General features: G+C 41.0%; 2 protein-coding genes across 6 annotated transcripts; one reads left to right on the forward strand and one right to left on the reverse strand.

Annotated features, from left to right (window-relative positions):
• Positions 1–456: 456 nt before the first annotated feature.
• Positions 457–5,032, reverse strand: NSA2 (NSA2 ribosome biogenesis factor). The gene is made up of 6 exons (XM_030467038.1): positions 4,926–5,032; positions 4,510–4,697; positions 3,279–3,429; positions 2,753–2,932; positions 1,377–1,569; positions 457–719 (listed from the first exon to the last, which is right to left on the reverse strand). Exons 1-6 carry the CDS (start codon positions 4,926–4,928, stop codon positions 652–654), a joined length of 783 nt encoding a protein of 260 aa, XP_030322898.1. The 5' UTR covers positions 4,929–5,032; the 3' UTR covers positions 457–651.
• Positions 5,033–5,381: 349 nt separating this feature from the next.
• Positions 5,382–25,059, forward strand: GFM2 (G elongation factor mitochondrial 2). Of its 5 annotated transcripts, none has more exons than XM_030467033.1 (21): positions 5,382–5,467; positions 6,049–6,138; positions 6,674–6,758; positions 8,484–8,529; positions 9,570–9,667; positions 10,681–10,806; positions 11,232–11,320; positions 12,118–12,206; positions 12,467–12,527; positions 12,623–12,808; positions 14,381–14,461; positions 15,153–15,301; positions 16,376–16,516; positions 16,604–16,703; positions 17,446–17,635; positions 20,511–20,587; positions 21,082–21,220; positions 21,374–21,559; positions 23,844–23,959; positions 24,200–24,382; positions 24,879–25,059. In XM_030467033.1, the coding sequence occupies exons 2-21, from the start codon at positions 6,076–6,078 to the stop codon at positions 25,005–25,007; spliced, it is 2,334 nt and encodes a 777-aa protein (XP_030322893.1). In that variant the 5' UTR covers positions 5,382–5,467; positions 6,049–6,075; the 3' UTR covers positions 25,008–25,059. The 5 variants fall into 5 exon arrangements, with proteins under 5 accessions (XP_030322893.1, XP_030322892.1, XP_030322894.1 ...); XM_030467032.1 differs by having other exon boundaries at positions 5,400–5,574; XM_030467034.1 differs by lacking the exon at positions 5,382–5,467 and adding an exon at positions 5,562–5,633.
• Positions 25,060–25,911: the final 852 nt, after the last annotated feature.

The following is a 25,911-nucleotide window of genomic DNA, read 5'->3' on the forward strand; positions in this document are numbered from 1 at the left end:
CTGAAACAATTCTCCTCTTGACTGGTACAACAGTGCTGCACTCCAGCCTTAGCTCTTTCCATTAAGGCAGTTGTGGAGGCCAAGGGGAGAAAGACATGAGGTAAGTTTTTTTTGGGGGGAAACAGCTGCTCTCTTAATGTTCTTCCCCCATGTGCCCATGCTGCTAATCTGTGCTCAAACTGATGCTTTTGTAGGGTTTGATTCCTCTGATGTTAGTCTGCAGTAAGACTGCAGCTGCATTATTCCAAGTCTTCTGCCTTACCAGAAGCAGAATACATGTTAGAATGTTCCTCTGTACCTTCAGCTATTACAGCAGGCCATCACCGGAGACAAGGACCATATTCCCATCCCTAGGAATGTGAGCTGGAATAATTATTGATACAATGTATCTCAGCTAGGACACTGCTAATGTGAAAACACCAGGACGGTAAAGGTAAAAGCCATACCACGTAAGCAAAACATGAAAATTGAATCACTTTATTTGGAGCAAATACCATAAATATAAAATCTCCAGCAGTTGTTTCTGGCACATTTAAGTTCCTGGCCAGCTTGCAGGATCAGCGTTCTCGAATGGTCCCAGGGATCTTGCAAACCTCTTGAAACTTCACTGATTTTGCAGGAGCCCATGTTCAATGCTTGGTATTAAACAACTTAAACAAGTAGAACCGCATTAATACAGCCATCATTTTCTGGATTGTTTGTGACTTGTGCATATTTCCCTAAGGGAAAAGAGAGTTGGAAGTCTAAAAACCTTGTATAAAGTTCATATAATAAATCAGAATCTTCTATGTTCACAAGTTCAAACCACAAGTCCTGTTCTAAAACTGAAATGCATTTTTTAATCTTAATCTATTTTGGGCTGAGCTGCAAACCTACGTTCTCAAAATACTTTGTATAGACTTTTTTATATATATATGTATATATATATATATATATATAAATGGCTAACTTAAAAATTCTATGTAGATTAAAAAAAAATAAATTCACGGGTTCTGCTATAATCCAAGCCAACTGCTCTATTAAGACAGCCTGATCCTATGCTACACAGAATTTCCATGGAAAACATAATGCTGTTGTTTATAGCTCACATGGTTAGGTCCTTACAAGCTTGTAGGACTGCTTAATGTGAGACAAGGCAAGCAATTGAGCCTTGCTCTGAATTTCACCTAATTTGATTTTGAAGACATGGCTGGAAAGTTTAAGACTAAAACTCAAAAACTTGCACTTTAGAGCTATGTAGCTTCTGCTCCAAACCTAACATTTAACAGTGGATCAATTATGACAATTTATAGGGTGTGGCTGTAACAAAACATCAGGCAATGAAGAGTTAAAACTTTTAAAAGTAGTTATGCAGTACAGATACTTGAACCACTTACCCCAGATAACTTTGCCTCCCTGTGTCACAAGGCCAAGCTCACTCACGTTCACCTCAATGACAGTACCCTTGGTAATTACACCCAGACTTGTGTACAAAGGAGAAGATGGATTCTTTTTTACACCAAGGATAGGTAGGCAAAAAGTAGCTTTAAGTTCAGGATGTGTCACATGTGCCTTCTTGAAACGTAAGCCCTGTTGTATAAGGAGTGTTGGAACAAGTTAGTTATTTGCTTTAAGCCCTCACAACTAACAAAATTTAACAATGTCAGCATTGTGATGATCCCTCAGTGATGTTTTGAGAAACTAGGAAGTCTGAAACCTAGAATTCAGAATACTATCTGACAATGATAGAAGGCCAGGTTTGCTTTAAACCTGATAAATGACACGATAAAGCTCTCTACGTGTATTTTCAGGATGCCAGTTTCTAACAGTGGTACAAAATGAACACATGATACCTCAGATGGCCTCCGTTCCACAAAGAGATGAGGGATCCATGGTAACAAATTTAACAGCCAGCATACTGGCTTTTATGACTAGAAATCTTTCCTTTATTGTTGTAAAAATGAAAAACCTGTCACATTTAAAAAAAAAACACTAAACATCCATCTCTTCTAGCACTTTCTATCTAGCAACCAGTGTTTCATAAAAGGTACTTTCCCATTACTCACAGTACCAAAGTACTGTAACCTTTTCTGTGTCACTAAAAATCCACTCCAGGCTTCTGTGTAAGATGACCATCAAAACAGCAATGAGGAAGGATCCACAGGGAGCCTGCCTCGTGAGTCTGCTGATTTCAGTGAGGAAATGGTATTTATAGAAATACTACACTGTCTTGGTGAGTCTAATTACTCCCCCTCTGCACTGCCAGGCTGCTGGAGCCCAGCCACTGTTCCTGCAGCTGTGTCAGGAAAGGGAAGGCTGGAGGCACAGCATTTCCCTGTCACAGCTCCTTGAAGCTCACTGAACAAGCCAAAAGGAGGGAGTTCTGGAGTCCTAGAACAGAGCTGGCTTCTGCTGCTGTCAGGATCACAGCAGCTTGAAAAGGAAGCCTCCAACTTTGAAAGCTATTTGAAATGCCTTTGCTAATAGCCTTCTTGTGCTAATTAGGCAGCTTATAACTTTAGGTTTCTGCATCATCTGGGTATGGGACTAAGAGCAAAGTTTTCAACACTGACAGACTGCAGTGGCATCTCCCCACCCCCCGGCTACTCTACATTCCCATTTCTGCAAGGAAGTGAATAGCAAAGTTCCATATTTCTGCACCAGTAGTAATGAAGTAACTTGTCACAGAAGAACATTTCCTTGGCACAGGAACTGAAAGCAGAAAGCTAGAAGAATTATTACTTCAACATTCTTTAAAGCTCAGTAATGTTACCATTGGTCGAATGAATCGCTCGTATTTAGGAGGCTTCCTGGTAAAGCCATCTCCAACAAAACAAACTTTTGTAACCATTCTCTTCCAGGCCTTCTTCTTTCTCTTTCCTGTACGAATTACTTTTAACACTTCCGTTTCTCCTTGTGCACGGACCTTTGGCACAGGAACCTCCCATTTCCCCTGGAAGAGCCAGAAAAAAGGAAGTCAGTAGTCTTACATACTACATAGCTACATGAAAGGGGACAAGCAAAGTGTAAAATAAAACTTCCCTAAAAAGCAGTGGCACACCATACTTTCCATACAACCCATAGCTATTTATTTTAATTAGCAGTTAAGGTTATGAAAGCCAAGAGATTGCATCTGTTTGCTTTGCCCTAGATTGTTTAGTTACTCTAGGCTTCAGGTTTTGTGTGGTATCAATATTTAGACTTTGCTTGTGCTCTGTAAGCCACCACAACATCAGCAGCACAAGGTGGTCACTGCCATTAGCAAGAGCTAGTATGTGAATGTTAATACAGTTACTTACAGCTTTTTCTTTCCTTTTCTGCTTGATCATGTTAGAGAGAACCTTAGCCCGGGACTGGCCCTCTCTGTCCAGCAGGTAGGCTGGTACAGCTCCTTTAGGTGTTTTTTCATCATTCTTTTTCTTGGTATTTCTCTTTTCATGCATTTTGATTCTTCAAGGAAAGAAAACAGTGTTAAGAGCATGAAAAAAAAAAAGGGTCATTTTTAGAACACACTTATCTCCTTTTAACTAAGCTTGTGTCTGCTTGGATTTTGTAAATGGAGGATTTGTATTTGTAAACATGTAGTTATTTAAAGCATAATCCCAAATAATTTTCCAGGTAAACTCTATTTCAGTTAATTTAACAACTGACAGACTGAACAGTGCATAAGAGCTTGTCTGTTTTTATCAAGAAAGGAACACTAGGAATGCATTGCATGAAGAAACTTCTTAAGTAATTAAAACAGGCATCCAGGCATTTTGAGAGATTTTATGCTTCTTTTCTGATGAAAAAAATAACATACTACTACTCTTCTGAGATATCATGGCAATGCTTACACACCTGAGGAACATGTTTGTGTATTAAGGGGTTGGTTTTGTTAATTTTGAGGCCTTTTAGGGAAAGACAAAAAAAAAAGGCTCACAAACCATTTTACACACCCAATACCTTTACAAGTAGCACAGGAAATTATCTGCCTACCCTTGGTAAACAACAGAAACAACATAGCAGCTAGGCAGAAAGTCCATTAGCAATAAGGTAGATTAATAGATTTCAATTTTGGGGAGAAAATTTTCAGGAAAATGCTTTTATCTATGCTTGATATTGTAACTTTTGGAAGACAAGCCTCACCTTCTGCTGAGACATTGTGTACATTTCTGTACTTTGCCTACTAACAACACTATATATAAAAATAAAGCCTGACACTTTTTGCTACTCTAACACAGCAGTTGATGTAAAAGTCCTAAATAAGTGCATTGACGTTTTAATCATAATTAGTCACTGCTGTTGCTAGTTAACACTTATTAAAGGTCTGCTTTTAGGAGCAGGATTGTTAAGACCCATTGAAAAGACAGGAAGTCAGAAACGCCTTCTCTGGGGCAAAACCCACTTTGTCCTACAACCTCAGCTACACTGAAAAGGAAAACGCGTGACCCACGCAAAGAGCAGGCGCGTGTAACGCTGTTCACGCCTCATCTCGTCTTTCCGATGTCGGAAAGAGTGGACGGCGCCAGGGAAGCGGCGGGTACTCACGTTTTCTTCATCTGTATCTTCTCGGCATGCCTTTGCTTATGGTACAGCTTTGCCTTCAGCCCGATCATCTTCTTCGCCTTCCGCGACCGCTCATGAGCCTCGCGTCCCTCCTTCTTCCTCCTCTTCTCGTGGTAATCCAGACGGTACCCATAGCGCTTGCGGTGCAGCTCGATGTACTCGTTCTGCGGCTGTGGGCACAGGGAAGCGCGGTGAGCGGACACCTGCGGCCGGGGACCGGGCGGCCCGGGACAGAGCCGCCGCACCCTCACCGAGCCCGGGACACGCGGCGGGGACCCGAGGAGGCCCGACGGCCAAACCCTCCGTGAGGAGCGGCGGGGCCTGCTCAGACACCTTCACCCCTGCCCCTTCCCGTCCCTTCCCTTCCCATCCCGTGGTCCCCCCTTCCCGGTTCCCACCATGGTGCCGGTCCCGCGGCGCCGCTCCGCTCCCCGCCGAGCTCCCGACCGCCACCTCCTCCTGCGCGAAAAGGGCGGGACGGACCCAAAACCTCCCCGTCCCGAAACGCTCCCCCACGGCGCTTCAGTTCCTCCTGGCCTACAGGCGGCGGTTCGCGTTCCCTAGGGCCGGTGCCCCCGCTTGCTGAGGCTGAAAAGTGAGGAGAACTGAGTGTGAGAAGCCGGTGCCGCGCTTTTTTGCCACCTGGATCGGTCGAGTCGGGGCGGGAGGGCGGAACCAGGAACACGGAACCCGAGACGGTTAGGCGGTGTGGCGACAGGGATAGGAAAAAAAAGGGCACCTTCCGGCAGTATGGCGGCTGTCGGCACGGGACAGCCCTGTTAGAGCTCTTCGTCTGCAGACGGGAGATAACGCGGCGTGACGCGATAGCCGCTTGTAACGCGGCAGGGAGGGCAGCGGCCACCAGGGCCGCTAGCGGGACTCGGGTCGGCTCCGTTCGGGTGCTGGTGGCTGAGGACAGCGCTCCCGCCCCGCTGCCCGGGTCAGTGGTGTCTCTGTGAGGCGGGTAGAGGTGGGCCTGGATGCGAGCTTCCTGCCCCGCTCCTCCCTGCAGCCACGGGAGCTGTGTGGGTGTCGGCCTCTCCTGAGGTGAGCAGCAGGCAGCCAGGAATGCCGCTGAAGCTTCTGCACTCGGGACATGCTTAAAAGTTCGTAGTATTTAGTGTCTCGTGTTGTGTCCCAAGTACGTACTCCTCCCTGTCTCCAATTCTCCTTCCAGCCCGGGAGAACTATTTGTGCTTCACTGGTGGTTACTCGGTACTGTGGAGCTTATCTGAGCATGAGTGTAAACTCTGATGTTAATTTTTCTGCTTTACTCTTAGCAGATTTATTTGAGGAATATATTTAGTGTTTGTGGCCAGACGTTTATGCTGTGTTTTTAAGGGTTGCTAACAGTTTTTGCAGATCTGGCATAAATTTACCCTGCAGAGGAGTAACCTGAAAAATAGTAACCTTATCTAACTTGAAAAAACGGTTAAATTTCTTTACTGATTTATGCAGAAATAACATATGTAACTGGTTTTGGTTATAAATGTTTTGTTCCGTGTTTACATATCTTGGCAGGGAACAGCTTCAGAGACTGGAGCCAGAATGTTGAGAATCCCGAGGAAATTTTCAGTGAATGCACTGAAGCCATCAAGTCTGTGCAATAAGGTAATTTTTTCCCTAGATTTTTGTAACCTCTCTGTGAGCAAAAGAAATACTAGAGTTACTCTAAGTGAAGTTTAATTCTTTGTTGTTCCTTTACAAATTGTTATACAAACAGAGCATTTGATTTTGTTAGACTTCACGTAAGGCTGAATATGGAAGTGGAATTTGTAATTTTTCTGTGAACTTAATTCCAGAAATAATGAGATGCATTTGAAATATTGCATTTACTGACAACACGTTTTGATGCTATCACAGATTTTCACTGGACTTCCCAAACAGTATTTGGATGGGACTTGGTTTAAAACTTAGTGCTGCCATCTTGATGCCTCTGCTTCCCATCATGGAATGGTTTGGGTTGGAAGGGACCTTAAAAATCATCAAGTTCCAACCCACCTGCCACAGGCAGGAACACCTTCCACTACACCACATTGCTCAAAGTACCATCCACCTTGACCTTCAGCACTTCCAGGGAAGGGCAAATTATTTATAATAATAAATACTTGATATAGTTATTGCTTTTTTTTTTTTTTCTTTTAAGTGCATGTATTACAGGAAGACAAGAATGAGAGTCGTAACTGCAATACAGCAAAACTGCAGTATGAGAAACTACAGTTCTCCACCAGGTATGAGTTGAAATTGCTTTCTTTCTACTAAAGATTACACTAAAATGAGTAGGAATACTTTCTGAGTTGTGTTTTATTGTATCCTTTTGATCATTATTTATAGAATTTTCTGTATGAAGCACAAATAGAGCCATTAAAATGTTCAAGGATTAAAGAGAAGTGGTGTGGTCTTTTCTGAGAGACATATATTATAAAAGTTTAGAGCCCCTGTCCAGTGGCCTGAAGTGTTAATTGGTTATTAGCTAACTGATGTTGGACAAAGGTAGAAAGACAGGAATCTGATTAAACAGAAGTTTTAAATTATCACTAGTGCATTTTCTTTGCAGACTCAGGTTGAAAGAGACTAAAAAGAATAAGATACTTGGAAAACCACATTTCAGTTGACAGGAATTTTTGCTGTTTTTTGGGTAGCAACACTGAAACTGAGTGGAAAGTTATTGATATAGGGTAGTACTGGGAGTCAGGGCCACTGTTCCCATGCTTCTGCTACATCAAGATAGAGATGAGAGTAAAGTACTGGTAACTGGTGGGTAACCAGCTTCTTTTAAAAAAAAAAAAGTTAGTGGAGTCAGCACTGTGTGTCTTGGCAAAAGCTTTTACCCTGCAGTCATACACCTGAGGGGAAGGCTGGCTATCAGTTGCTCAGGTCAGCGCAGCCTCTTGCCAGCTGCTTCTCTGTAGCTGCCTGTGTGAAACCCTTGCTGCCTGATGTCCTGAGTCCTGTTTCTGCTGTGTGGAGTGCCTCACTGTCCCACATGGAAGCAGAGATACTTTCCATAACACAAGAAGATACCGTGGCTCAGACAAACAAGAAATCTCAAACATACTAATGTGTTGTTTTGTGGGTGATTTTAGGGGGGGAAAGGCAGTGTTAATTGGAGTTTTTATATGGATTGGTGGGTGCTACTGAATGTGCAGCCTCTGCTACATTGGTTCCAAGATGAGTCTTTCTCCTTGTCAAGACATTAACCTCTAAGATGTCTCAGTGGTAAGATGGGTGATCTGTAGATGGTGAAGGAAACTTAATTTAAATACTGCTGAATTCTCTTTGGCCTATCAAAGGTAAACAGAACTACTAGGTGGGTTACTGGAACAGCTTAAATGGATGGAGTAACAGAATTATCTGTTCACAAAAATTTAGCTTGGCAGCTTATTTTTTAGCCAAATAAGGTATGAGCCAGGAAGTAGCTTTCAAGAAAAGATTCATTTAAAACTCCCCAGTCCCATGTTTTCTTAACCTACGTCTGTCTGTGTTTTTTCCCTGAGAATATGCTGTCCAGCTTCAGTATTTAATGGAGAAATTACTTTCAAAATTTATTTGGTACCTAGTTGAGAGGAACATCAGCATTACAGTATTATCCGCAGAGTAAGATTTTACTGTGCTGATGATACTTTTCTACATTGGCTTTTTTCTGTTGCTTCTGAATTACAGCTGTCTTGGAGGGATTCTCTTTTTTTAAGAGAGGTGGTTATTGAAAGTTATGTACCTAACTTTGGGAATTTGAGGACTGTCATGAGTTGTGGGTTCTTAACCAGCCTTTCTAAGAGTTTTCTTGGATACATTTAATTATATAGTATTATATAATTATATAGTATTATATTTGTATATTGCTATATATATAAACAATCACATAAATATAATTATTTTCTTAAATATATTTAATTTTGTTAAAATCTGTAATTTCTGCATTGGGATCAGTCTTGCATATTTTTGTTTGTCTCCAGGAGATGTTAAATCTCTGCGTTCTGTCATTAATCCTCACATATCCAGGTATGTCATGCTAGCTTGTTTTTCAGGTGATAGGTGGTAGTCAGGGCAACTGATGTGACAAAAAGCCAGGGGTTTGTTGCTGTGCCAGTCACAGGCACAGTTCATATGCACCTTCTAAATTAAAGGCAGTGCTGCCTTGCTTCTGACATTTCAATACGCAACAGCTGTTGGTGTCAGGGTGGTCTTGGACTGTCTCTTGTTTACATAATCAGAACCAACTGGGCTCTTAGGGAAGCTCCAAATCCATGGTGGCTGCTGGAAGCTGAACCAGGTGGAAGGGTTATTTTGGGTTTGTGGAAGCACTCAGCTCTGTTAGGTGAGGGCCTTATTAATAAGGGCAGAGTAATGAGGGGCTGAGCTGCCAAGGGCATGGCTTGGGGGCCAAGTTCCCTTGGAGACTTCTGTCCTGAGGAGGAATCCAGCCACCATTAATGGTGAGCATGGGGACTGATCAGAGGTAGTGAAGCAGTTTTGGAAGTTACTGCCAAGGTACTTTAGAAAGGAAGGGTTGGCTGAACAGAATCAAGGACAACTTCATGGGAACTTGTGTGGGATTTTTGGGGCTATTTTAAAGGGTTTTTTTATTCAGTGGATTGTTCCAAGCAACAGGGGTTAGTTGGGGATTGGGATGGATGAGAGGGTGCATGGGAACCTGTGTGGGATTTTTGGGGCTATTTTAAAGGGGTTTTATTCAGTGGATTGTTCCAAGCAACAGGGGTTAGTTGGGCATTGGGATGGATGAGAGGGTGATGGGTCTGCTTCTGTCTGTGGGGAGAGCATGTGGGTGAGGTTGAGGCCAAGAAGTGTCCTGCCTCTGAGGTGAAGCCCGGAAACCTGTTCCAGAACTCTTTGAGTGCTGCTGATCTGAAGAATACAGTGTACTCCAGCATCAGAATGGACACTGTATCAGATGTGTCACAGCAAAAAAATGCTATTAATCTGGTATTCTGTTTTCCGTGAATATTAATTGCTTATATGGATATCAGCATTACTGAATAAAAACATTACCACAGTAAGTGCAATGTTTTTTCTTTATGCAGAATCCGAAACATTGGCATTATGGCCCACATAGATGCAGGGAAAACTACGACAACAGAGAGAATGCTGTATTATTCTGGATACATAAGAACACCTGGAGGTTAGAAATACTTTTTGTATATCAGTAGGTTTGAGATATTTAACAATATGTAATACCATGGAATGAAGTTACCAGACTAGAGCAGAAGCCACTTGTTCCAAACTTGCTGCAATATAATTCACTTTTAATGCATGTTCCATTATTTTCTAAGATGTGTATTTTGAGAGAGCATAGGTTCACATCTTTCTTTTGGTGCATTGATTAGCTTGACATTAAATCAGAAGTTCTCTCTGTTTTACTTGTTGCTGATTGGCAGTTCTGGTAGAGCTGTTTCTTCTTTTGACCTGTAAGAAACAAGATTTCCAAAGAGTAACCATTTCTTTCCAAAGGCATTGCACAGAAGAATTCCCGCTTCAGCAGCTGACACACAAGAGTTCCTCGAGACTGAAAGGATCACAACAGCCTTCATTTGTGTTACCTTTTGATCTTTTGAATTTAATTCCCTGCGTATAAGAACGCAGTGTGGAAAGTGTGGAGCAGTTGAACCACAAGCAGGTGGCCTGCTTGTTTGAAAATGTGGACCTGATTTTTTATTAAGGACTAAAAAACCAAAACCCAACAAAAGCAAAAGCTACCCTCTTACTTGTTTGTGTTGGGTTTTTGATGATTATTTTCAAGTTAAGTTTAGTTTTAACTTAATTACCTTTTAGTTCCTAGATTTCAAAATGCCAGTCATTCCATACAATGAATGGAGACAGCCTTTTTGAAACTGTAGTTTAATGGGTTTGGATTTTGCTTTAGTTTTTAGGTTTTTCATGGTTGTTACTGGGATTAGGAATAACAAAATGGTTGTTGGAATTGCATGCCTTTGATGTACAGAGCATTTGTTCCCTGCATAGGGAACCTGGCTTAATTAGCTGACATTACTACTTTCTGAAAAAGGCTAATTTTCATAGTTTATACATGTATAACAGGACACTATTGACAAATCTCTTTCAGCATCTGTATTCCAAGACAGTTTCAGCTTTTTAATTATTTACCTGTCCAACTGTAATCCTGCTTCCTGTTCACAGATGTTGATGATGGGGACACAGTGACAGACTTCATGGTACAGGAACGAGAACGTGGCATTACCATTCAGTCTGCTGCTGTTACGTTTGACTGGAAGGACTACAGAATCAATCTGATTGATACCCCAGGTACCACACTTCAGCAGCACTCACTTTATTACGGGAGAGTAGACGAGGTGGGCTGCTGCTGAACACAAGTCTTAGTTTTAAGTATGGTGCAATATTTAGTTGGTTTAATTATGGCAGTAAGAAGGCCTATAAGGAGCTCAGTTCAACTTTGTCTAATTATTGTAACTTTGTCTAATTGTTGTTTGCTGGTGGCTAATTTAGTTTGTTTAAAGTGAGCTCAGACATTTCCACACAAAATTGCTCTCAGTTCAGTTGCAGTGTAACAATCTTGTGTGTTTCATGAACTAATGGGTGTGTTTCTCTTCAAACAAAGACAAGTTTGGTTTTTGACCTGATTAAAAAAAAAATTAAAAATTGTTATGACCTGCTGATGTTGCTTGTTTAAGTTATGATGGTATAAAAGGAAGATTTTTTTTTTTTTTTAGGTCATGTGGACTTTACAGTGGAAGTTGAGCGTTCCTTGAGAGTTCTGGATGGAGCTGTAGCAGTGTTTGATGCTTCAGCTGGTGTTGAGGTAAAAATAACTTAGCATTTTTTTTTCCCTCTAATGACTTAAATCAGACTGAATTAGTAATAGTAGAGAGGTGTTGCTCTGTTCTTCTGTATTATCTCTTGATGCTTTGATCAAAGTTCAGCTTCAGGAGGCTAAGCATTTAATTTGGAGTCCCGTGGCACGTAAGAATTTCCAAGTTAATAACAGGCAGATAGGTTAAATAAGTTATTTAACATGCCCTCTGAGGCATAGTGCAGAAAAGGTGGAGGCAGGCTGGAATTTGATTTTATAGCAGGAGATATTTGAGTAGTTCAACCCTGTAGAACATTTACATGTTTCAAAATCACTGTGTTTCATGGGACACAGCTTTGTCCTGCATGAGGGATGAAAGAACTCCATTAGCATGAGTCAGATTATTTAACTTGCTATTGAACGCAATTAGGAACCATTGTATAAGAACCTGGTCTGAGTAACAGCCTCAACCCCAACAACAAAACAATTAGATTTGACAATGCAGTCTTAAGTTTCTGTACTGCTGAGGTTTTTTCCACTTACGTTCCCTTATGCTTAGCTTCTCTCCATGTTTCCTTGCCTTGCCCATATATCTCTGTGTCCTTAGTGAGGGACAGGGAATGACAGCTAAAAAATGAGGGGAAACAAAGCTGCTTTTGGAGTTCACCTGTGCTGCTAGATACAGTGTCATTGCTGAAAGCTGAGCACAGTTCCCTTCTCTACTTTGAACTCCAACACTCAGCAGTGACAGGGACTGTACAGTTCAGCTGCTGGCTCTGATGTCTCCATTTTGTCTTTTGCTTCAGGCCCAAACTCTGACAGTGTGGAGGCAAGCAGACAAACACCAGATACCACGGATTTGTTTTTTGAACAAGATGGACAAAAACAGGGCAAGGTATTTTGAATGGTTGTTTTAATTCTTGCTGAAAACCTTGTAAGTGGATGTATCTAATCATGTTAAATCTAATCATGTTAAATATGTCTCAGCGTAGAGCAAGTCAGTCCTGTTAATAGTTACTATATACATCTTTGATTATGCAGATGAATATTTTTCTCTAATCTTAGGAATAATATTTGCAGTAAATAAGAAATGGTAAATGTATTTTATGATATCATTAAGTTTTGTGTAACTTAGTATCTGTTGCTTTAATATAGTTTTACATATGCTGTTGAGAGCATCAAACAGAAGTTGAAGACAAAACCTTTGCTTTTACAGGTAAGCTTAGAAACTAAATGATAATTTGCTTTCTTTCAAATAGAACCCCTTTCTTAATATTTTATAGCTGTCTAAAATCTCCATGGTATTTGCAGGTGCCCATTGGGGAAGCCAAGACTTTCAGAGGACTGGTTGATGTTGTGACTAAGGAACAAATAATTTGGAAACCCACTTCTGATTTGGATGATGGAAAAAAATTTGAGCAAAAGCCACTGTTGGAGGCTGATGATCCCAGCCTATTCCAAGAAGTCCAGGATGCCAGAAATGCTTTAATAGAACAAGTAAAGTTCTAAAGTAAATACATAATGTATTTCAAACTGTTATTAAGAAAAGTAGAAAAAATAGGCTAAAAGGGAACTCTGGAGGTGTCTGGTGCAGTGACCTGCTCAAAGCAGGGCTAACTTCAGGGCTGCTGAATCCCAGTCACAAATCCTGTTCCAGATACATTGAAAAAGTCCCTGGGAGAGATTAGAACAGAGCAATTTATTTCTTTACACAGATTGCTGTACTGTGAAGCTAAAAAAGATCATAAAAACTTCTCTACTAGATACTAGGTTTTACACAGTTGAGAGGTAAGAAGGGGTGAAGAACAGAATAATTAATGGAAGTTAAAGTATATTTACCTATTGAGTAGTGCAGAACATTTGAAATAGTTTTTCCAGAGTATTTTTCTTCTCCCCTTAGCTGGCAATTTAATGGCCCACATTATTTTGTGTAATTTATATAATGGTATTAGAAGATTTGGTTGTATTTGAGGGACTCTAAGCTTAAAGTCTGCCAAAGTTAAGGGTTTTTTTAATTACATTTGATTTGCTTGCATACAGCTTAGAAGTGTAGTAGTGATTATGTTTGAATGCATACATTTATAAGCAAAAATATGTGAAGTTAACAACTATGTTTATCTGAGACATGGTTCCATTTTTCTGGAAGCACTGCCCCATAGAACTTTGAATTACTCTGTGCAAGGCTGTGAGTGATGTTAGGCTGCGAGTGTCTGTTGAAACATCAGACCATTTTATATTGCTATGAGTTCAGTAAAACACATACACAAACTGGTTTTCAAAATTTCCATGCTTTAAGTAGGGGTATTATTACTCAGTTCCTTATCTTAAGAAATGTACTGTCAGATAGAAGGCCTTTGTAAGAATATTGTTTGGTTTTTCCCATTGGTTTCTGAGCCCTTCCTGAAGCAGGAAGGGGTGGGCCTTAGTGTGATAATTGAGATAACCTTATGTAGGTAAAATATTTTTAATATGCTTTCTGTCCTGTTAGCACTCCTTATCAGAAACACTGTCGAATTTAGTAGTCAGAACACCAGCCACGTTGCACACTTAGATTTCCCTTGATTAAATTAACACTTTGCTTTATCTCTCATGTTTTAAATGTTAGCTTGATGAGCCCTCTGATCACATATGTGTTTCAGTATTTGGTCAACTGCTGTCGTAGGCACTAGAGGGGGCAAGGTGCCTTTTCTTCGGGTTGGCTCTCCTGGGGCTTTGACAGTGCAAGGCAGGAGTGAGATGAGCTTTGAAGGGTAGTTGGTTTATTTGTACAGTATGAAATCACAGATAAACTGTTGTACCTACAAAGGTTTGACACGATGAAGGCCAAAATGCTGTGAATGCTGGTCTTTTTTTGCACCTGTATATCTGTTGGCTCACAAAGGTTACTTCCTGCTTACTTTCCCTAATTTCCTGTAGTTTTAGTTGCTATAGTTCCTTTGAGTTTATGATCTCTGATGTCTTCAAAGGCTTCTGCTTGTTTTCCTATTCTGTTTAGCTATATATGCTAAGTAACTATGACTTGTGACTTGAAACTGCTGCAATCCAAATAATACAGTTCTTCCATTGAAGGTTGCAGATCTGGATGATGAATTTGCTGAATTGGTTCTAGGAGAATATAGTGAAAATTTTGACTTAATACCATCTGACAAGGTAATTTTTACATTTCATCATTTTTGATGGACTGTTACTAGCTGTTATTCTGAAAGCCTGGGTTTTGCTTGTGTATGGCACATCTAGAGTATGATTTTGCAGACATGCATTTTTTATCAACTGCAAAAAAATCACAGCTTTTGTAGTGAATTCATAGTACTGTGTATTTAGGAAAAAGGACGAATTTTATACACTAATAACCATGATTCTCAGGCATGTCAGGCACAACTTAAAATGTAAACCAAAAAACCTTTGTTTAGGAAGGTGGGTTTTTTTAAAAGGTAGGCTGCTGCAGAAGAGTTCAGGAAAAGGTGAGTGGAATTTCCAGGTAGACTTGGTGCAGCTGGTGTCCGAGCTGCTGAATCTTACTGGCAAGGAATTAGTTACTAACTTCAGACACTGAATGTTGAAAGTACAACATTCTGAATTAAAAGGACTGTCAGAAAATGAAGAACAGCTGCAGATCTGCGTAGAGTATTTAGAAATCTTATAAGCAGGGCTTTCTGTTTTAGCATCTAAACATTTGAGTTTGGAGGTCCTTTAAAGCAGTGAAAGGAACTCAAATGAGTCATGTTATTTGCAAGCATCCTCCTTAACTTTAGGGGATTTGTTAGCAATATCTGATAGCTTGAAAGAAATTTAAAGCTTTGTTGCTGTTCACTTGTTTACAGAAAATAATTCTTTTTTGCAGTTGCAGTCTGCCATTCGCAGAGTCACTCTAGCTCAGAAAGCAGTACCTGTGCTCTGTGGCAGTGCACTGAAGAACAAAGGGGTGCAGCCTTTACTGGATGCCATTACTATGTACTTGCCTGCTCCTAATGAGCGTTCATATGAGTTTCTGTAAGTACAGGGGAAAAGGAGGGTCAGGAACAAGGAAAAAATCAGTAGCAAAGCAGAAAAGGAGAAAGTGAAAAATATTAACAAAACACTAATATCTTTTAAAATGTTTACTGTTTGTAGATATTAATTAACAGTAGAAGTGTGTGGACATAAAAATATATTTGAGTGCTGAGCCTGGTTTGGTCAGTGCTATTAGAATTTTATACGTTTATCTCCAGTTGTCATACTTGCACTTTAAAATTGCCACACCTCGAGTACTGTGTCCAGTTCTGGGCCCCTCAGTTCAGGAAGGATATCGAGGTCCTGGAGCGGGTCCAAAGGAGGGCAACCAGGCTGGTGAAGGGACTCGAGCACAGACCCTATGAGGAGAGGCTGAGGGAGCTGGGGCTGTTCAGCCTGGAGAAGAGGAGGCTCAGAGGAGACCTCATCACTCTCTACAACTACCTGAAAGGAGGTTGGAGCCAAGTGGGGGTTGGTCTCTTTTCCCAGGCAACTCTCAGCAAGACAGGAGGGCACGGTCATAAGTTGTGCCAGGGGAAGTTTAGGTTAGATATTAGAATTTCTTTATGGAGAGAGTGATCAGGCATTGGAATGGGCTGCCCAGGGAAGTAGTGGATTCTCCGTCCCTGGAGATATTTAAAAAGAGACTGGATGTGGCACTCAGTGCCATGGTCTGGTAACTGCAGCAGTAGTGGATCAAGGGTTGGACTTGATGATCTCTGAGGTCCTTTCCAACCCAGCCAATTCTATGATTCTATGATTCTCCAGACCATTTTATGAAATTGCCATTTTGATATTGCCAGTGTGAGGCAATATGTGATACTGCCATTTTATGAAATTGAGGTCTAGGTATTAGTTTTACTGTTGGCTGAGTTACATGATGTCTTAAGTGTCCTACTGCAACTGCTTAGGTTAATATTTTTTGGTATAAATTATGATTTTAAAATATCTGTGTATTAATATTACAATAAAGAACATATTGCTTCTAAATAAGTGAGAATTTAGGTAAGGGTGAGTTCGAGTGGATTAATCCTACTCCTAAGTATGCTTTTTATTGTGCTTTTTGTTTTGCAGACAGTGGTACAAAGATGACTTGTGTGCCCTAGCATTTAAAGTTCTCCATGATAAACATCGTGGACCTCTAGTTTTTGTTCGTGTTTACTCAGGTTCACTGAAACCTCAGTCAGCTGTGTATAATATTAACAAAAGTTGCACGTGAGTAAGGTACAGGTGTGGTGTGGTTTAGTTTAGCACTGGAACTGCCTGTTACAGTCCTGAGCAATACAAGAATTTCCCTTTCAGTGAGAGAATGAGCCGTCTGCTTCTACCATTTGCTGATCAGCAAATTGAAATACCATCACTAATGCCAGGCAACATTGCCCTTACTGTCGGGTTAAAACAGGTAATGGAAAATACTGATTGTGTAAGGGAGCTTGTTTCAGTAGTGTGCTTTCTTCTTCTGTGGTATTGTGTCTCAGACCTGTTCTTGATTATTGTGACATATGTAAACTTGGTTTATTTAAAGTACATGTACCTGTACTTCCTCCTAAAAGGAGCTATTACAGTGTACAAATGGCAGTAATTGACTGGGGAGATGCAGTGCTGATTACATGGGAAGGACTGAAAACTGAGGGTATATCCTGATGTTTCTAATAAGTAAGCAAAGAGCAATGGTCTAACTTAAGTTCAAATAAGTTTGCTTCATGCTTGCTTCTACTGGTTTATTCATTTTTTTTAAGGTCTGAACAGGCTGCATGGACCGTACACAGATTTTGTAAAATGTAACAAACTTTGGCATGCATAAGCAAATCTATATTTACCATCCCTGTTCCTTGTGGCTTTATGCCTTGACTGTTAAGTTAGATTTCAAATGCAGTGAACTAGGCAAAGGAGTGTTAGTTTAAATTTGAGAAGTTTTACCTCTTTCGCATCATTTTAGTTATTTGAAAAGAGAAGTTAAAGCAATTGTTTATGAATAAGTATAACTATAAAAGTATGTATCAGTGGAGTTTAGCACAAGCGGTTTTGAGGAAAAGAAATGGTCAGGGTTTGTGTGTTTTGTTGTTTCTTTTGTTTGTTTGCTTTTCTCCATCCCGTCTTCTCCCCCTCCTGTGTCCTGTGGGTCACTGAGTGTTGATTTGTAGAGTGCCACTGGAGATACCATAGTGTCATCAAAGGCTTCAGCAGTGGCTGCAGCACGTCGAGCTGGGAGGGATGCTGGGGGAGAGAAGAGGTCTACCAGTGAGGTGGAGAGCCTTCTGCTGGCAGGTGTTGAGATCCCTGACCCTGTCTTCTTCTGTACGATTGAACCTCCTTCAATAACCAAACAACAAGGTACAACATGACTACTTAAGAATGTGATGAAATAATCTACAAATGAGATATTCAAGTGTAACCATATTCTCATATACAAGGATCAGTGCTTGTTCCCAGTTGATGCACACCTGGTTGGCATGAGTGAGTTGCACATATTTGTCTATCAGTGATCTAATAAAGGCCTTTTTTGTGTTCTGCACAGGTGCTTCATTTTAGATAGTGATTGCCAGTATCCATTGGTATTACTACATTGATCAGTACCAGTGATTTTTCTAGGTTTTGTCTCAAGAAAAGTAGTGGTTCTTCAAAGCGCTGGAGGCAGTTTCATCCTATTGTAATCCTTAGTTTTCGTGCAGTCATGCTGGTGTGCTGTATGTCATGTTCCAAGTACAAACAACCTTCAAATGTGTTTTTCAGTCAATAGTAGCAGTTTTACTCTATGCTGTAGAGCTGTCACTTACCAAGACTTGTGTGTCTAGTTAGGGTTCACCCATGCAGTGTGAACCTGTAATCCTGCTTTTCTCAAGAATTTGTATTATAGAACTTGGTTCATTGACTCTTTCTGGGAATACATACTTGAAATTTTTTATCACAGAATTGCCCCAGCTGGAAAAGACCTCTAGCATCAATGCATTCAGCTGTCAACATCCCATCTCAAATAAGACATGTATTAATACCTCTGTCACTCACTGGAGCATGTCCCGAAGTGCCTCATCTACATGGTTTTTAAATACTTCCAGGGATAGTGACTCCACCACCTCCCTGAGCAGCACATTCCAATGCCTGACTACTCCCTCAGGAAAGAATTTCTTTCTCAGATCTTGTCTAAATCTCCCTTGGTGCAACTTCAGGCCATTTCCTTTAGTCCTGCCATTGTTCACTTGAGAGAAGAGGCCTACACCTTCCTTTCAGGTAGCTGTAGAGAGCAGTAAGGTCTCCTCTCAGCCTCCTCTTCTCCAAACCAAATATTCCCAACTCCCTCAGCCTCTCCTCATAGGACTTGTTCTCCAGACTCTTCACCAGCTTGGCTGCCCTTCTCTGGACACACTCCAGCACCTCAGTGTCTGTCTTGTAGTGAGGGGCCCAGAACTGAACACAGCACTTAAGGTGCAGCCTCACCAGAGCTGAGCACAGGGGCACCATCACGTCCCTTCTCCTGCTGGCCACACTATTCCTGCTACTAGCCAGGATGCTGTTGGCCTTCTTGGCCACCTGGGCACACTGCTGGCTCATGTCCAGCCAGTTGCTGACCAGCACCCCCAGGCCCTTTTCTTCTTGCTAGCTTTCCAGCCACTCTGGAAAATTTTCATGTGGTTGTGACCAAAGTGCAGGACCTGACACTTGGTCTTGTTAAACCTCATTTTTTTAACCTTGGCACACTGGTCCAGCCTGTCCAGGTCCCTTTGCAGAGCATTCCTACTCTCAAGCAGACCAGCATTCCCACCTGGCTTGCTGTCATCTGCAAAGTTACTAAGGAAGCTCTCTGTTCCCTCATCTAGATCACTAACAAAGATACTGAACGAGACCAGTCCCAAAATTGACCCCTGGGGGACACCCCTGGTGACTCACAGCTAAATAGATTTTTAACTCTGTGCAGTGCAGCTCTGTGGGCCTGGCCATGCAGTCAGTTTTTTATCCAACAGCAAGTACACCTGTCTATGCCATGAGCCACCAGCATTCTCTAGGAGAATGCTGTGGGAGATGATATCAAAGGCTTTACTAAAGTCCAGCCAGACAGCATCCAATGCCTTTCCCTTGTCCACTAGGTGGGTCACCTGGTCATAGAACAAGACCAGGTTGGTCAGGCAGCACCTGCCCTTCCTGAACCCACGCTGGCTGGGCCTGATCCCCTGGTTGTCCTGCACTGGCCATGTAATTGCACTCAAGATGAACTTTTCCATAATTTTTCCAGGCACTGAGGTCAGACTGACAGGTCTTTAGTTTCCCGGATCTTCCTTCCATCTCTTCTTGTAGATGGGCATCACTTTGGCAAGTGTCCAGTCATCTGGGATCTCCCCTGTTAACCAAGACTGTTGGTAGATGATGTTTAGAGGCTTGGTGAGCTCCTCTGACTGCTCCCTCAATACCCTTGGGTGAATCCCATCTAGCCCCATGGACTTGTTGTGTATCCAGGTGCCATAGCAGGCCATTAATTCCTCCTGGAATCTTCAGCCCACAAAAGCTGAATGTGGTTGGGAGTGAAGAGGAGGAAGGCTAAGTACCAGTGTAGTGTGATGGAGTGGAACAAGGTAGAATGCAGTTTGGAGCAATGTGTCTGCAAGCTGAACCACTGGGTTTTAAAGTGTTCTTATTTTCATCCCTTTGGATGTTTTGTGAGTTTTTTGTTTGTTTTTGTTTTGTGAGGTTTTTCCCAAAGACTGCAAGGTAGGTAAATGCAGTATCAGCTATGTGTTTATCATTCTATAGCTGTCTTCCTCAGGAGTTTAGATAAGGGCAAATGAGAAAAAAAAATTCATTTGAACCTTTTTGCATTGTATTGAACTGAACTTACTTTGAAGCATTTATGCAGATCACATAAGAGCTAGTTCACAAAGTTTTCTTGCCTGTATAAAGGGAAAATACTTTACTTACTTGATGAAGCACATAAAGGTTTCATTCTATCTTCATATAAGTAGAAAATATCACCTCCAAACTGATTTTTTTAAATAATTAAATAAACATTTGGTAGCATAGTTAATTTGCTGGAGAAAATAAGCAGTTGTAAGTTGCTTGTAACTTTGAACTGCATTTGTTTGCCAGAATCTGTGCTTATTTAGGGTCCTTTTGATTCATTCTGAGAGTAAGATTTGACCTTATGAGTAAAACGATAGAGATTTGTTATCCTCAAACTACTGAAGTCCCTTAAGATACAATGTTTGCCTTCTACCTGCAGACTTGGATAATGCATTAAGCTGCCTTCAGCGTGAAGATCCAAGTTTAAAAGTGAAGCTAGATCCTGACACAGGACAAGTAAGATAAATCTTCTTAGTGCTTCTATAAAGCTTCTAGTGCTTCTTATAACCAAGCTTTATTTTACAACTGTCAAGACCAGCATTCATTTACTAATCTCATATTGAGATTTTCTTGAATAAAAAGGACTTGCTAAATTTTTGTATGTGCAAAGTTCTCTGCATCAAACTAACATAATTTGAGCTTTACGGAGTATAGGATACCATCCTATGCTCTTCACATTTATGACAGTTCTGTATTTAAAAATGTTTGAATTACATAGTCTTTAAGATAAGGTAAGATGAGTAGTGGTGGTGTGTGTAGTAGTAGTGGTGATTACCCTGTCATGGTGTTCATGTCAGCTGGCCAAAAGCAGTTCTGTTTTCTATCGAGGCACCTTAGAATTTGAAATATTTTTGAAAGACTAAAGAAACCATGCAAGTCCTTGCTTAAACTAGTTTGTATTAAAACCTGAGTTTTACATGTTTCTCCTTTCTTCCCTGTCTTCTTACTAGACTATTCTCTGTGGCATGGGTGAACTGCACATAGAGATCATTCACGACCGAATCAAACGTGAATATGGAATTGAGACTTACTTGGGATCTCTTCAGATAGCATACAGGGAAACAATCTTAAATGCTGCCCAAGCTACAGGTAAAATGAGCAAGTGGAAGGAACATCTTGTTTCTGATTTTTTTAGCTTGTTTACCCTGACACTATCTTATGAGTAACTTCCAGATTAATTATATAGACTAGGTTTATTACAAATGTTTTTGTTTGTTTGTGTTGTTTTTCCGTATCCTGCAGATGTATTGGACAGAACAGTAGGAGATAAGCGACACTTTGTAACTGCAGAGTTAGAAGTGAGGCCAAGGTTAGGAGAGAGAGCAACAACAAAACCTGTCATCCAGTATGCTCCAAGTGTCATTGAAGGGCTACCCGAAGAACTTCAAGCAGCTATAGAAAATGGAATCACAAATTCATGTATTCAAGGTGAAGGAAGTGTTGTGACAGCTATATTGGTCTATTTCTATAAAGCAATTTAATATTTTTCTATGAGGAAAAACTCCTTGGTAGCTTGAAAGCATAAAAGGTTGTACATATTAACATCAGGTACAAAGGAAAAATTTGCAATTTTGTTAACTACAAAAATTGCCAATCACTACTTTCCTTGTGCCAGGAAAGGTAGTCTTTGGTTTTAAGGTTAATTTCTTCTCAGTCACTCAGCAATTAACTTGGGTTATCTCTTCTAACTTTCAAAACATTTATCTTTCAAACTTGGGTTTGCCTTTTGATGTGTTATGAGGGTTAGTACATTTACATGATGACATCATGTAAACAGCAGTGATGTGGCAAGAAGTGGTTTTGGAGGCCAATGTATACATAGGATCATAGAATCATTAAGGCTGGACGTGTAAGACCATTAAGCCCCACCATCAATGCAGCACCAATATGCCAACTAAACCATATCCTGAAGTGCCACATCCATGTGTTTTTGAACACCTCCAGGGATGGTGACTCCACCACTTCCTGGGCATCCTGTTCCAATGCCTTACCACTCATTCAATAAAGAAATTCTTCCTAATATGCAATCTGAACCGCTCCTGGTGAAACTTGAGGGCATTTCCTCTCATTCTATCACCTGTTACTTGAGCAAACAGACTGACCCCCACCTCTCTCTGACCTCCTTTCAGGCAGCAGTAAAGAGCAGTATAACATACTGCTATTAGTTACTGAAAGTTTTTTTTTATTTTCAAGTATGTTGAATGCATGGAAGTATACAATAAAAAGCTTTTCCTAATTGCAAAGCATAGGCTTTCTAATGGACTAAAAGTGTCCTTTATGTCTGATTAAACATAGGAAGTATTTAATAACCTGTGGCCAAAGAATCACAGAATGTCTTTGGTTGGAAGAGACCCTCAAGATCATCCAGTCCAACCTTTGACCAGCACTGTAAGCTCACCACTAAACCATGTCCCTAGGGACCAGGTCCACATGCTGTTCATGTACCTCCAGGGATGGTGACTCCACCACTGCCCTGGGCAGATCATTCCAGTGTCTAGCAGCCCTTATAGGGAAGACATGTTTCCTAGTATCCAGCCTAAACCTCCCCTGGTGTAGCTCGCATCCATTTCCTCTGGTCCTGTCACATGCCACCAAGGAGTAGAGGCTGTCTCCCTCCTCACTCCAGCCTCCTCTGAGGCAGCTGAAGAGAGTGATGAGGTCTCTCTCCTCTCAGCCTCCTCCAGACCAAGCAACCCCAGCTCCCTCAGCTGCTCCTCGTAGGATGAGGCTGAGCCCTTGGGGAGCCTCATTGCCCCTTTCTGGACAGGCTCCAGCACTTCTGTGTCCTTCTTATAATGAGGTGCCCAGAACTGAATGCAATATTCAAGGTGTGGAAGAAAGAACTGTCCCTTACAGTAAAGTTAAAAGGCAGTGGACTGATTAATGATAATTATTCTAGAAGCAGCATGGGGTTTTTTTTCCCATGTTGCTTTATTTAATTGGAAAGTGCCTCTCATCTCTGGGTCTCTTGACTTTGTTCATGCTCCTTTAAGACACTTCTGAACTGTAATATCTCCATCCTAAAATCCATTAAGTGCTTATGCTCTCTGGAGGAAAAAAACCTCTTTTCAGGTAGCTGTTGAGAGCAATTCGGTCTCCCCTCAGCCTCCTTTTCTTGAAGTGAAACCCCAGTTCCCTCAGCTGCTCCTTATAAAACTTGTGCTCCGGACCCTTCACCAGCTTTGTTTCCCTTTAGACATGTTCCAGCACTTCAGTGTCCTTGTGTCCTTCAGCACTTTGGGCCCTTGAGGGGCCCAAAACTGAGTTTAATATTTGAGGTGCAGCCTCACTAGTGACAAGTACAGGGGGGGAGAGTATAGGGGCTTCTGGTTAAAAAAAGTTTTCACTACGTTCTTCAAATTAAGTCTTGTTTCAATAGGCAAGTTTTAGTTATTAGAATGTATTTAAAAATAATTTTCATAACCAGTTTCTAAGTGTGTTAATCCATATAATCACTCCCCAAAATTACCTTTGCTTTTTGGTAAAGTGAGTAAGAAAGCATAAGTCTGCATTCCTTACCCTCATTGGCAAAGCTGGGTAATAACGAAGTAAGAACAAGACCCAGTAGCTGTGCCTTTCGGGGGAGAAAGTGGAAGGAGAGCGGAAAGAGGAAAATGAGAAACTTGAAAATAATCCTGTAACATTTTTGCAGTTTCTTAATATTCTGAAAACCAAATGTTCTTTTTGATTTTACTTTTTTTTTTTCCCCTAGGCCCCTTGCTTGGATCCCCAGTTCAGGATATAGATGTGACAGTTCAATCACTGACAGTACATCCTGACACTTCCCACACCATGGTATCAGCCTGTGTCTCCCGTTGCATGCAGAAGGTACAGTGATACTGTAAGCTGCTGTAGAACATGGTAGCATGATATACTATTGAAAAATATATTTGTATATCTGGTAATTGTTCTTCTCTGACAGCATAACACAGTCACTAGGGACTTCATAGCTTTTGGAAGTAGAGGATTTGAGAGGCAGTGTTTGCTTGATTTATTACTTAACCCAGTCAGGTTTCTAAAAAAATCAACAAAACTATTAGTCAATATAACTGTTTCCCTTCCATGCAGGCTATGAAAAAAGCTGGTATACAAGTACTGGAGCCCTTGATGAACCTGGAAATCACAGTAGGTGAAGAGCACCTCAGTGCAGCACTGGCTGACCTTGCACAGCGGAGGGGCAGCATCCAGGAAATCCAGAGTCGTCAAGATAACAGAGTTGTGGTTGCTGCTGTTCCACTGGCAGAAATGATGGTATGTTATTTTCCTTTTAACAGCAAAGCATCTTTTCTTTTATGTTTTAAAGCAATTACACTTCAGTTCACTTTTCCTGTTGTTATGGGTGAGGTAAGTTTGGGATGGATGGCTTTTACTGTATTTTAATTATTGAAAGTCTGAAGCAAGTCTGCAAAACTAAGTGTTTGTGTGCTTAATTCAGATTGTTGGATCAGTGCTTTCAACTGTAAGTCAAAGAATCACAGAATATGTTGGGTTGAAGGTGACCTTTAGAGGTCATCTAGTCCAATCCCAAGAAAAGTAACAAATACTAAAATAGGCTTTACAGAGAAATTTTTACAAGGGTATTATTAGGTTAATTCATGCATGTGTTTGACTATTAGTACACTTATTAGTGTGTTGAAGTATACCACAGACTGTCTTTACCTCCCTCTGTGACTTGAGCAGCTTTCTGTGCAAACTCACCTTCCCTTTATCCTAAATTGAGTGACGTTGTGCTCTCCATTTTGTCCAGGGCTACTCAACAGTTTTACGTTCTCTAACATCAGGCTCGGCAACCTTCACTTTGGAGCTTGCCAGCTACCAAGCCCTCAGCAGCCAAGAGCAAAGCGCGCTTCTTCAGAGGAAGATGGGACTGGTGTGATTGCTTTACTCTATAGCACAATAAAGATATTTTCTATTCTCCCTGTTAAACATTTCTGGGAGCCTATTTATGTACACCGGTATATTCTTCTGGGACCAGCTGGTTGTGGTAAATGATGAAGAAGCAGCTGTGTGGGTGAACTGTGCTTTTAACTATCCAAGGGAAGGTTCAAAAGACTGTTCTGCCACAGCCTGGGCCTTGCAAAGCAGCTGAACTATATGGGATGCAACTACAATTTGCTGCTTTGTAAATTATAGCTGTTTGCACTGAGCAGACCTTAATGTGTCGCTGGGACTGTTGAAGTTTGTCTACAAATGAAATAACTTCACAGTCTTGGCAGTCCACATCATGATTTGTTTTCAGCTCAATAAAAGAACACGGTTAGTAAGCATTTTAATCTCTGCAACTGAAAGTATTACTTCCTGTAGTATTAGAAACCAAATTGAAACCAGTTTGAACCTGAGTTCAGGACTAGGTGTAACTTCTACCTGAGTTTGCTTTGGCAAGTAAGTGGAATGGATACTTCTGCAAATTAAGAAAGATACGTGCAAAAACAATCCAGAATAAAGGCAGAGTTCTCCCAGGTCAGTGATCCCTACTTGCCACCTTGGTGTATGTTGTGGGAAGATTATTATTTCACTCTTGAGGGGGAGTGATGTGTAAACTGTAAGGTTCTGATTTGTAATGGATTACAAGTCTGTTCTGATTTCCACTTAACTGGGGTAGAAAAGTGGCAAGTGATAAGATACTCTGAAATAAAATTATAGTTTGTTCTTTACTTAAAGAATATCTTACTCTTATCTTCCCTCAACTTGAGACTGTAAGGAAACTGTAAGGGGTAACTTGATACCAAGTTTTTGGATTTTAAAGAGAAGAATCTACATTTTTAATGAAAATTAAACCA

The sequence above is a fragment of the Calypte anna genome, chromosome Z (genome assembly GCF_003957555.1).
Source record: "Calypte anna isolate BGI_N300 chromosome Z, bCalAnn1_v1.p, whole genome shotgun sequence".
Taxonomy (NCBI): Eukaryota; Metazoa; Chordata; class Aves; order Apodiformes; family Trochilidae; genus Calypte; species Calypte anna.